The 12,232-nt window shown below is 46.2% G+C and overlaps 1 protein-coding gene across 6 annotated transcripts in view; it reads left to right on the top strand.

The window, feature by feature from the left end:
* The window catches only part of LOC116690141 (titin homolog), a 16,926-nt gene extending 6,273 nt beyond the window's left edge, over positions 1-10,653 (top strand). Inside the window, exons 2-12 of one of the 6 annotated variants that reach the window (XM_032516911.1) lie at positions 268-404; positions 496-681; positions 1,575-1,746; positions 1,853-2,032; positions 2,143-2,265; positions 2,381-2,511; positions 2,608-2,638; positions 2,728-2,812; positions 3,686-3,755; positions 3,846-5,783; positions 5,892-10,653. In XM_032516911.1, the coding sequence (XP_032372802.1) occupies positions 270-404; positions 496-681; positions 1,575-1,746; positions 1,853-2,032; positions 2,143-2,265; positions 2,381-2,511; positions 2,608-2,638; positions 2,728-2,812; positions 3,686-3,755; positions 3,846-5,783; positions 5,892-8,921 (6,081 nt within the window). In that variant the 5' untranslated portion in view covers positions 268-269 and the 3' untranslated portion in view covers positions 8,922-10,653. Of the gene's footprint in view, positions 1-267; positions 405-495; positions 682-1,574; positions 1,747-1,852; positions 2,033-2,142; positions 2,266-2,377; positions 2,512-2,607; positions 2,639-2,724; positions 2,813-3,685; positions 3,756-3,845; positions 5,784-5,879 lie in introns of those variants that run through there. The other 5 variants (XM_032516907.1, XM_032516909.1, XM_032516910.1 and 2 more) reach the window with 5 other exon arrangements.
* Positions 10,654-12,232: the final 1,579 nt, after the last annotated feature.

Below are 12,232 nucleotides of genomic sequence, written 5' to 3'. Positions count from 1 at the left end.
ATCGTCCCATTTCCAGGCTGAAAATGTCAGGTCTGCCTCAGCACTGGCAGGTCTGTGCAATTGCATCCAGAGGCATTTTACTGTGCACCCCTTAGGAAATGGGGTTACAGACTAATACGCATTAGTGAACATGCTTCATTCAATCTGTACTCGACTCATATAAAAAGGAATAATTCCATTGTCACTGATTGAATAATGTTTGAGCGATGCCAACAGTAATGGCTGATGTTTGTTGTACCTGCTGTCTGTCTACTGTGGGTTGTGTAGGGATGAAGTTCCCTGTGGATCTCCTGGCTGATGTTAGCCAAACAGAACTGGAGCGGCTGGCCCACAACTACATGAAGAACCTCCTTTACAGCAACCCGGATGCACCTGAACACCTCACCCTCCCTGACTCCACCCAGGTAAACCCTCCTTACTGGACCAGTGTGTGTCTGTCAATAAGGGCCATGACAGCAGGGATGATGACGACTATGTGCTTCTGTCTCTCCTCAGGTCACCATCAACATATGCAGTGTGGGTTTCGTCCCTCTGTACGGATCCAATGATAAGCAGAAGGTCCTGGCCCTTTTCTCTCCCACTGAGCCGCTAACTGCTGTGGCCCTGTACCTGCTGGACCAGTGGTGGCCCGTGGACGACATCCTCAAGACAGCGGACCCAGCTCGGGATGGAGCGGTGGAGGTATGAGGACATCAAACTCAATCATTAATCAGGGTTCCAGCAGGTTTCAACAAGTCAAATTTAAGAATTATTAAGACCTTTTATGAATGAAATGTAAGACCTACATATCACGAGATAAAAGGAAAACAAAATGCAGAGTCACAAAAGAAAGAACTACTACACCACAGAATAAAAAAAACACATAGAGACTACAGTATTAGGGACCACTATGGTCTATAAAAGAGACTTCAGATACAGTATTAGGGGACCACTATGGTCTATATAAAAGAGACTTCAGATACAGTATTAGGGGACCACTAAGGTCTATATAAAGAGACTTCAGATACAGTATTAGGGGACCACTATGGTCTATATAAAGAGACTTCAGATACAGTATTAGGGGACCACTAAGGTCTATATAAAAGAGACTTCAGATACAGTATTAGGGGACCACTAAGGTCTATATAAAGAGACTTCAGATACAGTATTAGGGACCACTAAGGTCTATAAAAGAGACTTCAGATACAGTATTAGGGACCACTAAGGTCTATATAAAAGAGACTTCAGATACAGTATTAGGGACCACTAAGGTCTATATAAAAGAGACTTCAGATACAGTATTAGGGGACCACTAAGGTCCATATAAGAGAGACTTCAGATACAGTATTAGGGGACCACTAAGGTCCATATAAAAGAGACTTCAGATACAGTATTAGGGACCACTAAGGTCTATATAAAAGAGTCATAGGACCTTTTAATGTGTGTTGTTGATGACAGAGGGCACTTCTGTGTGTTTCAGTGCTAAATGAAAGATCTTGTTATAAAACAAGCAAAAACATGTTTGAACACATTCAAACATGTGGCAGGGTGCCATTATATGAAGAGTACCGTGTGTGTCTCCGTGTCTCCTTCAGGTGGAGACAGTAGGAGAGAGAATAGTTCTGTACATCCTTAACCGTGTGGTCTATAGAGCCAGAGAGATGAGCTCTGAGGAGCTCCCCTTCCTCTGCCACGGAGAAAAAGATCACGCCAAAATCCTCTGGAGTAACGGCGAGGCTGTGGGCTTCTACTCAGTCAAACCCTCAGGTGATAGTTCATTTCTGTAATTGATAAGACGTGATTTAGCCCGTGTGTGAGAGCTGATATCAGTCCACTCCTTTCTGACATGATGAGCTCTGTGTTTCCCTCGTAGGTAGCTTTTCTAATTCGTTCGCCACCAGAAGCTATCAGCTCCCTGTGATGGACTCCATCTTTGTGAGGAGATGTCAGCGTGGGAAAGGCTTCGGCCTGCAGATGCTGGAAGACTTTGTGCTCAGTTTCAAAGAAGACCATCTGGGGTTGAGGTACCCCCTCACCAAAGCCATGTATAAAGGTAGAGGAGTCCACCCTGCTGCAAGAACACCTTATCCATATGAACTTATGGTTTGTTCTTCCTGTCAGCTGTGTAAACAGTATTTTACGTAGTCTCCTGTTTGTTCCCAGTGTGTGAGAAGTACCTGAGGCAGTACCCAGGAGACACAGACCTGCTGTGGGAGGTGGAGAGCATCGGTGGACCCAACCAGAGGCACAATTTGGCCAGAAAGATACAGGCCATGGATCCCAGCGGTACAGACAGACAGAGACTGCTGATTTGACAGCTCAAAGATAGTATCAGTTGACAAATGGTTGTTTTAGTGTACTCATCTAAGCATTGTGCACGTCTTCCTGTGTCCCTCAGCAGTGTCCAGGAGTCTGTCCTTCACAGAGGAATCACCTGTGATCACTGAGATGACTGAGAAGGATATGGTGATGGAGGCCATCACCACTCAAATAAAAGAAGCTGAATCCATGGAATGCACAGTTGAAATCGTGGTACATTATAATTATTACTTCTTAAAAGATGAAAAACATGAATTTGAGAAACAAAGAATTGTGTGAAGACGATCCCTGTGGTTTTTTGTTTTGCAGGAGGAAGTGACAGTCCTGAGCGCTACCAAAGGTGAGCACTTCACCATTTTACTACGTCATAAAACACTTTCCCTTACATTGAATAATAATGTAATAATGCACTTTGTGACATTGTAGCAGGTTTAGAGGCTGAAGTTCCACTCACAGCCCGGGGCCGGAGCAGTGGCTCAAAACGGAGGAAGACCGCGGAGGAAAAGGTTATCAGGTCTGTAGGAGTTCTATGACTATGTCTCTCCTGAAAACCGCATGAGTGCATTTATATCAGGAAGTTAACCCTTGTGTTGTCTTCTCGTCGACCTGCAGCGTTTGGTTTTTCTGGGTCAGAATTTAAACTAAAATTGGTCGAAAGTTTTTCTCACTTTTCCCAACTTATTTATCACTTTTTTTTCCAATTTTTTTTTCACTTTTTCAGATGTTTTTGTTGGGGGTTCTGTTATTTATATTTCCCCCCCCCCCAAAATGCTATAAAATTGAATAAAACACCCAAATTCAATGAAAGTGGTGAACTGATCATTTTATGGAACAATCCATATTATTTAAATTTTTTTGACAATGGGGTTAAAATAAACCCAAATTTACTGATATGGAAACTTTATGAACACAGGTCAAATTTGGCCCGAGGACAACAGGAGGGTTAAGAATTTCCATTTTAGATGCTTGCAGTATGACCTCTGCATTGAGATAGCTGGAGATCTGTAGGCCATCATGGTCCACTGTGACTCTTCCTCAGATGGTTCAAAGTAGAAGGAAGCTATTGGTTTTGAAAAGATTATTTTTCTGCTGCGCAATCACATTTTCCGGGGCTTGGGATGCTTGAAAACACAAAAAAATTGACACATTAATCAGACCTGGGTTGGGACGACGCCAGTGGGCTTTGTAGCACCCCCCTAACGAAGGTCAGGGTTCAAACTAAATTTCTATGATGTTCATAAATTTGGTGGGAGCATTGCTCTCATCTGGAGGAACATATCATTTTTCTGCCCGACAGGATATCAGGCATCTTGGAGTTTGTGTGTTAATTTTCATTAATCATTCATCAGATCTTTCAACTGAACACCTGATATCTAACATCTTTCAGAATCGAGGACATTGAAGCAGAAACCCCGAGAGAGGAGCAGGAGATTGTCTCTGACCCGATGCAGACGGAGGTGTGTGCATATGCAAACTGGTATCTGCATGTTATTCTACATGACTAGGACAGCAACGTGTAACTAACCCCTCACTGTATTCATTTTCAGGGTGTCAGTGTTGCTCCTGAAGAACAGGGACAGGATGTAGTTGACACCGCGGCCACCATGTCGGAACAACCAGACGCTGTCCTGAAGCCACAAGACCCTGAAACAGCTGATGTGACATCAGCAGCTACGACTGAGGAGGCACCACTGGAAGCCGACGCCCCCCAGGATGTTAACAACACCGCCCGGGACTCACAGATCATAGTTGAGAATGTGGCATCAGAAATAGAGGAAGAGTGTGTGGAGGAAGACACTGCAGCGCCGGCAGTCTCTGAAGAAATGTTGGAGTTAGACATGGAAGAAGAAACTCTGGATAAAGTGGGGGAGGAAACTCAGATCACGGATGAAAAGTGGGAAAAAAGAGTTCCACAACACGAGGTAAGTCCGTCACCATGTGAAGCAGGAAGAACAACTGGACAGAGTAAAACCCCCCGACGGAGAAATACACATATACAGGAGGGGGTGAAGGAGGACACTCCAGCCCAGGAAGGAGGGATAAGGTTGAGAAGAAGAACTGTCATGAACACGCCCACACCCAAACGCAAATACACCAAACCCCGCCAGAAAGTCTGTGACGACTCAGAGAAAGAGGTGGAGAAAGTGGCAGAGGAGAATGACATTTCGCCTGAAGGAGTGGAGGAGTTAGCTGAAACTGGAGAAGGAGTAAAAGAGGATGCAGTTGAGCTGGAGGAATTAAGAGAGAAAAAGCTGGAAGATGAACAGCTGACACATGAAGAGAAGACGGACATGATGGGGGCTGCACTGACAGAGGAAGAGGAGGGTGAAAACGTAACACATGGATCTGAGAGAGAAAAAGAAGCTCAGCTAGAAGCAGGAGCTTCGGCCGGGGGGGAGCAAGCACATGGACAGGTGGAGGAACAAGACGAGGTGGCTGACAGGCCAGAAGAAGAGCTATCCACCAAGGAATTAAGTGCTGTGGAAGAAGAGACGATTCCGAAGGCAGAGGAAGCAGCAGGGGACGTTATAACTTCAACTGGGGGGAACGAGGAGGAGAGCAAGGATGAGACGGAGCAAGGAGAGGCCATCAGTGTCTCTGCTAATGCAGATGAAAACACTGTTGCTGTGGAAACAGCTGTCAGAGACACTGCTGCTGTTGTAGAAACAGCTGTCCGACAGGCTGAAGAGTCTCAGGAAAATGACTCTGGCTCTTTAACCTCCAAGCTCCAGAAAGCCACTGTCATCCTAGTGGACATCAAAACCACCTGCCATCATCTCAGTGTGAAGAAGGCAGACGAAACAGCTGCTGACGGACAGAGTGCTGATGCAGAAAAGCAACAGGAAGGGGAGAACGGCGGGAAGGAGGAAGACATTACAGACACGTGTGTAGAGGCCCAGACTGCCGAGAAGGAACAGCAAGACAATTCTGAAAAAGAAGAATCTGTGGAGGAGGAAAAAAGTGAAGCAGAGGAAGCACTGGTTCCTGAAACAAGAGACAACACAAGCGAGGGTGTTTGTGAAGAAGCAGCAAAAGGCCCTGATGAGGTGGAGGAGAAGCAGGCTGCAGATGGAGAGCCAGAGGACGCTGACGAGAGTCCCCCAGCAGCCGAAGTAGACAAGGCGGACAAGACGATGAGCTTGGAGGAAGAGGAAGCTCCGGTTGTTGAGACCAGAGCTCTAAGAAGTGGAACAAAAACTAGCACAGCCACACCGAGATGCAAAACAACAAGAAGCAAAAAGCAAGTGGACGCACATGAAGCAGTGACCGCAAGAGCAGGGGAGACGTTGTCTGCATCGCACACACCTAAAGGTAAATCCAGGAAAGGCCACAAACACAGCCAGGAGCTAGAGCAAAAGGGAGGAGAGGATACAGGAGCAGAGGAGGAAGAGGCAGCAAAGGAAGCAGCTGAAGAAAAGACAGATGTAGAAGGAGAGGAAAGCGTTGAGGAAGAGGGAGAGGAAAAGGTTGAGGAAGAGGGAAAGGTTGAGGAAGGGGGAAAGGTTGAGGAAGAGGGAAAGGTTGAGGAAGGGGGAAAGGTTGAGGAAGAGGGAAAGGTTGAGGAAGGGGGAAAGGTTGAGGAAGGGGGAAAGGCTGAGGAAGCTGCCTCTGAAAGAGAGGAAAGTGTTGAGCCAGAAATTGATGTGGAGGAAGGGGAAGCTGTGGCAGAACGAGGACGAGAGGCAGCAGAAGATCCATCAGGAGGTGTGTCCAGAGATGCAGACAGGGAGGAGGAGACCTTAGGGGAAGAGTGCGGTGAGAGGAAAGCAGCCATGGGGGGTGAGGAGGGGGAACTAGCAGCAGCCACTGTGACTAGATCTCTGAGGAGTGGTGGGAAGACGCCCAAAGCTCCGAAAAGCAGGTCAAGACGAAGCAAGAAGCAGCCAGAAGAAGAGGAGGAGGGGCAGAGACAGCTCCAGAACCAGGGAGAGGGACCAAAGGAATCAGCTGAGGAAGCAGAGGAAGAAACAGGGCTGGGGTCAGTCGAGGACCCCCCAACAGAAGCTGTCCCAGCAGAAACCGGAGAGGCGGCGGTGATTGAAGAGGAAGCTGCAGAGGATTCAGTACAAGGAGGAGACACTGACACTTCATTACCCAAACTCAGCGCGGACTCAGCTGTACTGCCCCCCAGTGGAGAAGAGGAGCAGCGGGCAGCCCGGGTCTCTGTGAGCCATACTGACATCCAGGAAGAAGAGGAAGCTCTTCCTAATGAGGCAGAGGAGCAAAAAGAGGAAGCAGCTATTGCAGACGAGGATGTTCCTGAGGGGACAGAAAACACCGAGCTGGAGAAAGTGACAGTGGAAGAGGATGATAAAATGGAAGCAGTCCCAACAGCAGACCCAGGGGAGGGCGGAACTGATGAAGAGGAGGCTGAAGGTGTTAACGATGAAGAGCAGGAAGCTCCAGTCCCAGAAACCAGAGCCCGTAGGAGCAGGAAGCAGGCCGGCCCAGCCACGGCCACAAGCAGACTAACAAGAAGCAGACAGGAGAACGCTGAGGTCGCAGCTTCAGAAAGTCAGAAATCAACAGATCAAGTCCGGGTTCTGAGGGGGGGGAGGAAACTTATCCCTGTCACCCAAAGACAAACAATAAAAAGAACCCACCCAGAGGGAGAGGGAGAGGAGGGAGGAGATGAATCTGCAGCAGGTGAGGCGAGAGAGACACAGGAAGAAGGGGACCAGCAGCAGGCAAAGAGACTTGATGAAAGGGATGCAACTGGACGAGTAGAAACTATGGACGCAGGAATGAGCAAAGACAAAGAGGAGACTGGGGCAGAGGAAGCTGTCTTACAACTAGACGCCTCAGAGGAGGGACAGGCCCACAGGGCTGGGACAGCTGCAGATGTGGACACAGATGTTGGACAGCCTGCTGACGAGGGGAAGAGCTCGGATGTTCAAGAGGATGTAGTCCCAAGACAAGATACAGCGGAGGGGGAACAATCGACTTCTGCAGTGACGGGAAGTGCCCGAGAGACACTGGAGACAGCAAAGGACGGCGAGGAAAAAGGTGTGTCTGAGGAGGAGGAAGCAACTAGAGGCAGAACCACGAACAGACGAGAGGAAGAGGCCGCTGGAGAGACAAGCTCAGAAGTCGAAACAAGAGTCCTGAGGAAGGGTCGGAGGTCTGCTGCTGCCACACCTCAACGTAAACCCAAAAGAGTCCGCACACAGCCTCAGACAGAGGAAGAGGAAGAACATGCTCCTGCTGAAAAGACACAAGCAGAGGAAACCAAAGCTGATGAGAAGGAAGACAACAGTGATGAGAAGACTGAAGAAGACGGGAGTGAAGCTGCAGCAGAGAAGGAAGAAGCTACACAGCCAGAGGTGGAGGTGGAAAAAGAAGAAGCTGTGGCAGAGGAAGAGGACAGGTCCGCTGTTTCTAAGCCATGTGGAGACGGACAGGGAGAGACTTCAGCTGGAGAACAAGCTGAAGAGACACCAAATACAGATGAGGGAAAGGTTACTGACCAGGAAGAGGCAGCAAGTGTTGAAACAACAGGCCTGAGAAGCGGTAAAAATATAGGGAGAGCCACAACTAGAAGCAAAACCACAAAAAGCCAAGAGGAAGAGGCAGCTGGAGAGAAAAGCACGGAAGACGAGGAACCAGCGGTAGAATCGAGAGTTCTGAGAGGGGGGAAGAGGTCTGCTGCTGCCACACCTCGGCTTAAATCCAAAAGATTCCGCACACAGCCTCAGACAAAGGAAGACGACGAGGAAGAAGAAGAAGCTGCTCCTGCTAAAGAGACACAAGCAGAGGAAGCCAAAGTTGATGAGAAGGAAGACAACAGTGATGAGAAGACTGAAGAAAAGGATGGGGGTGAAGCTTCAGCGCAGAAAGAAGAAGAGGCAAGGCAGGAAGCACCCGAGGAGAAAGGGGAGGCTGCAGAAGAAGAAGGAAATAGGATGGAAATGGATAAAGAAGTGCTTGAGGAAGAGTCTGCAGTAGGAGATGCAGGGCAGATGAAGGAAGTAGTGCCTGAGGAGGACGAGGAGGAGGACAACAGTGTGGAAGAGACTGCATCAGCTGAGGTAGAAGAGACAAAGTCAGCAGAGGAAGAAGAAGAAGAAGAAGAAGCACCGGCTGTAACAAGCAGAGCTCTGCGGAGCAGAACACAGAGATCCAGGAGAGGAGGAGGACAGACACAGCAGCAGGAAGAGGAAGAAGAAGTCCACCAATCGACTGGTGGCTCACCTCGAAGATCAGTGCGGAAAAAACCGCGAGTGGATTACAGAGAAAACAATGAGGAGGGAGAACGAGGCGAGATGGAGGTCACAGCTGACCAGCAGGACGAAGAGGAGGACACAGAGGACGGGAACGCTTTAAGCTCTGAAGAGCAGCCGGCAGAGAAGCTGGACACTCTGAGTTTAGTGTTAGACACCGATGAGGAGGGAGAGACAGCAGAGGACGAAGAAGAGGCGGAGCCTGTAGTGATTGGAAAGAGAGTTTTAAGAGGGAGGTCAGTTCCTTCAGTGATAATCACCCCCCAGGCTAAATCCACACGCCGCAGTGCTAGAGTTCAGAAAGCCGAGGAGGACGAAGAGAAGAGCCTGCGCTCCGCTCAGAAGAGGAGAAAAGCTGAAGGCACGCCCGCTCGCAGAGCTCAGCGGCGCAGCAGAGTGTAGGATGTTCTCACTCCAACCACGTACATGTAGCAGTGTGCAGTCACTGACGGGGAAACGCAAAAGACGTCAATGCTTAACCCTCCTGGTGTCCTCGGGTCAAATTTGACCCCTTTTAAAAATGTCTATATCAGAAGTACGGCGTTCTTTTTAACCAAATTACCACAAAAAAAGGATAGATTCCATGCAACGCTCTGCAAATACAATCAACCACTTTCATTGAATTTTGGGTGAAAATTGAAATGGTTTCAAATCAGTATCCTGACCAAACTCATCCACTCAACATCCTCTGATCTCATCTATTAGTCAAAATAATTCATAATTTCTGCTTTATTAACTCAAATATTAGGTATAAGTCAATACAAATGAGGATTATTGACCATTGATTCTTAAAAAGTAGTGTAAAACTAGTGGTAGTGAAACAAAAATAATGCATTGAAAAATGTCAAAAAATTAACAACTGTTCATCTTTTTGACCCGGGAGGACAACACAAGGGTTAATGTGAGCTTCAGTAGTGTGCAGGCAGGCTCACAGCGTACACTCTCTCTCTCTCTCTCACACACACACACACACACCCCTACCCCTGTGTGTTCTCCATGTGGATGTAAAGCAACTAGCGAACATGAACACACATTTGAGCAGGAACCATTAACCTGTGACAGAGCTGTCCACCCCCCCCACCCCCACCGGCCCTGCAAACTATAGGTAAATAATGACAGACATGAACCTTTTTATAGTACCTGTGAGCAGTGGCTGCTGGGTATAAGTGACTTTTTTTAGTTCCAAACCGCAGCTTTAGACTTTGTCCTGTGGACACTCTGTCTCGCTGCTCTTTTCACCATCATGTGTCATTTTTCTACAACCCTGTCATCATGATCACGTGAAACAGATTGTGCACGTGCGATTGTTAAAGACCTCCGAGCCTGATCAGGGTGGTGTTGTTTCACCCTCCGAACAGTAGAGCGTGTCCACACTGAAGGTCTGCAGGTCCATACTTCGTAGTCAGAATCTTTAAAAATGTTTTTGCCTTTCCCAGTTTGCATCAGTCATATTTTTGAGTAGAAACTCAGAGGTTGATAGAGACTACACACTCGAGCGGGACCACATTGGCTTTCTTCTTAAAAGCTTCTTAAAAAGCCATAATTTGCATTTTAACAGAGAATTCTGACAATTGGGGAATTCATATTTTTACTGTACATTTTTTTTTATATTTTATTAAAAATGTGAATGTTTACTTTGCATTGTGTAATACGATAAATCTCAACTATGGGTTTTGGTAACTTTTTACTCAGCAGGCAACAATGTGAAACGGTGAAATAAAGTGAATTGTTTTTTTAAATGTGTGAAATGCTCCAACGGTTCATCTTCATAGGGTGTTTGTGTGTATTTAGATTAAAAACATATTACCAAAAACTCCTTGCTTTGCAACTGTCAGCAGAACTCAGGTCTTAACTCATATTAGTAAGTTCTCCTTATTAGTATATATTTCATATGGAGAGCCATGTACTATGTCATGGCCTCACATCTTTCTTTAACTGTGAACCTGAGCATTAGACGCTGTCGGGGGTTACGTAGTCATCCTGCTCAGCCACGTTTAACAATGTGATATGATTTAGTCAGCAGCATAAGTTGTCAGTTTGTGTGTCAATTTTGTTGTTTGTGTCATTTGAAGCTAACATGTATTATTGAGCTGTGTGATGGGAAATGTATTTGTACTATTAGCACATTGAAGTAATTTAGATTATGGACCCTCACTTTCTCTGTCGACTTATATTTTTAATGAAGTGAAATTACAGCAAATAAAGATTTCTGAAATGAGTATTTCAGCTCTTGTGTACTTAACACACACACACACACACTTTGGCAACAAGATTGAAACTGGCTATAAACGCCTGTTAAATTGAATATTATGTTTACCACAAATGGACCCCCACTGTAACGGGACACATGCATTAAGGTACACCTATCACCATACCCTAACAGAAGCTTTAAGCAGCATGGGGGGGGGGGGCAGGGGGGGGGGCAGCAGAGTGATGAAGAGTGAGGCCCTGATTGATGTTTTAGAAGAAAAATGATAGAGAGGAGATTTGAAACAGCTGCAGCAAAGTCCAAGCTCACAGCCCAGCGGAGAGAAACAGGATGCACACTCCGAGGATATTGCGCAGTTATTTATATCATTCATAACGCTGAAAATAGTTGGGGGGGGGGGGTCTGGAACCTGGAGCACCGACTTCAGCCAGACAGCCCTGAACTGTGCTGCCAAAAATCATTTCATTCTTCTAAACTTTTAAAACCAACCCTTCATTTACAGCCATCCAATATTTGTGATGCCCTTTATTAATCTTTAAAATAACTTTCTATCATAACAGGGATGTCTTAATTATTTCAGCGTCAAGGTTACCTGGAACCAGTCTCTTACTCCACACACACCATCAAATCTCCAATCACCATTTGTTTACCGATGTGAGGACCTGTATCACCTACTGTACATTATACGAGTTTTCAAATTTGCAGTGGAGCAGCCTATTTGAGCATGTTATTAAACTACAGTGGCTTGCATAAGTTTACACACCCATGCTAAAGTTGATAAAGGATTAAACATTTTGGAAATCGATCTTAATGCCTTAATTAAAGAAAACAAAATTAGGAAAATACAACCTTTTAAAGGACACCAATTGTCTTTGTGAATGACTAATGTATTGTAAATAAATGTTCTTCGTTGTGCTGCAGGGGTCGGCCTGAAGGATCAAAGAGGGCCAGCAGGGGAACATTAGACATATTATAATCTACAGCAAACATTGAACTCATGTGGAGGATCTCTGGGGACAGTCAACCAGCCAGTGGCATCCTTCCCAGAGAGACTGACCTTAGCATTAGCTTCGCATCTTTGTTTTAGGAACTAAACACGTTAATGGACTAGGAATGTAAATGGACTGTTATATAGCACATTTCTAGTTTTCTAATGACTGCTCAAAGCGCTTTTATTACACACACACACACACACACCACACACACACACACAACACACACACACACACACACACACACACACCACAACCACACACGGTGTAACTCTGGTTCAGTGTCTTGCCCAAGGACACAATATGCATGTGCAATATCTTTGTTTACATTCAAGATTTAGCTAAATGTAGTTTGAATGCAACTTCAAGTGAATTGTTTTTTTAAATGTGTGAAATGCTCCAACGGTTCATCTTCATAGGGTGTTTGTGTGTATTTAGATTAAAAACATATTACCAAAAACTCCTTGCTTTGCAACTGTCAGCAGAACTCAGGTCTTAACTCATATTAGTAA

The sequence above is a fragment of the Etheostoma spectabile genome, chromosome 5, assembly GCF_008692095.1.
Source record: "Etheostoma spectabile isolate EspeVRDwgs_2016 chromosome 5, UIUC_Espe_1.0, whole genome shotgun sequence".
NCBI lineage: Eukaryota > Metazoa > Chordata > Actinopteri > Perciformes > Percidae > Etheostoma > Etheostoma spectabile.
Note: the sequence above shows the minus strand (reverse complement) of the source record. Positions and strands in the feature narration are given on the sequence as shown.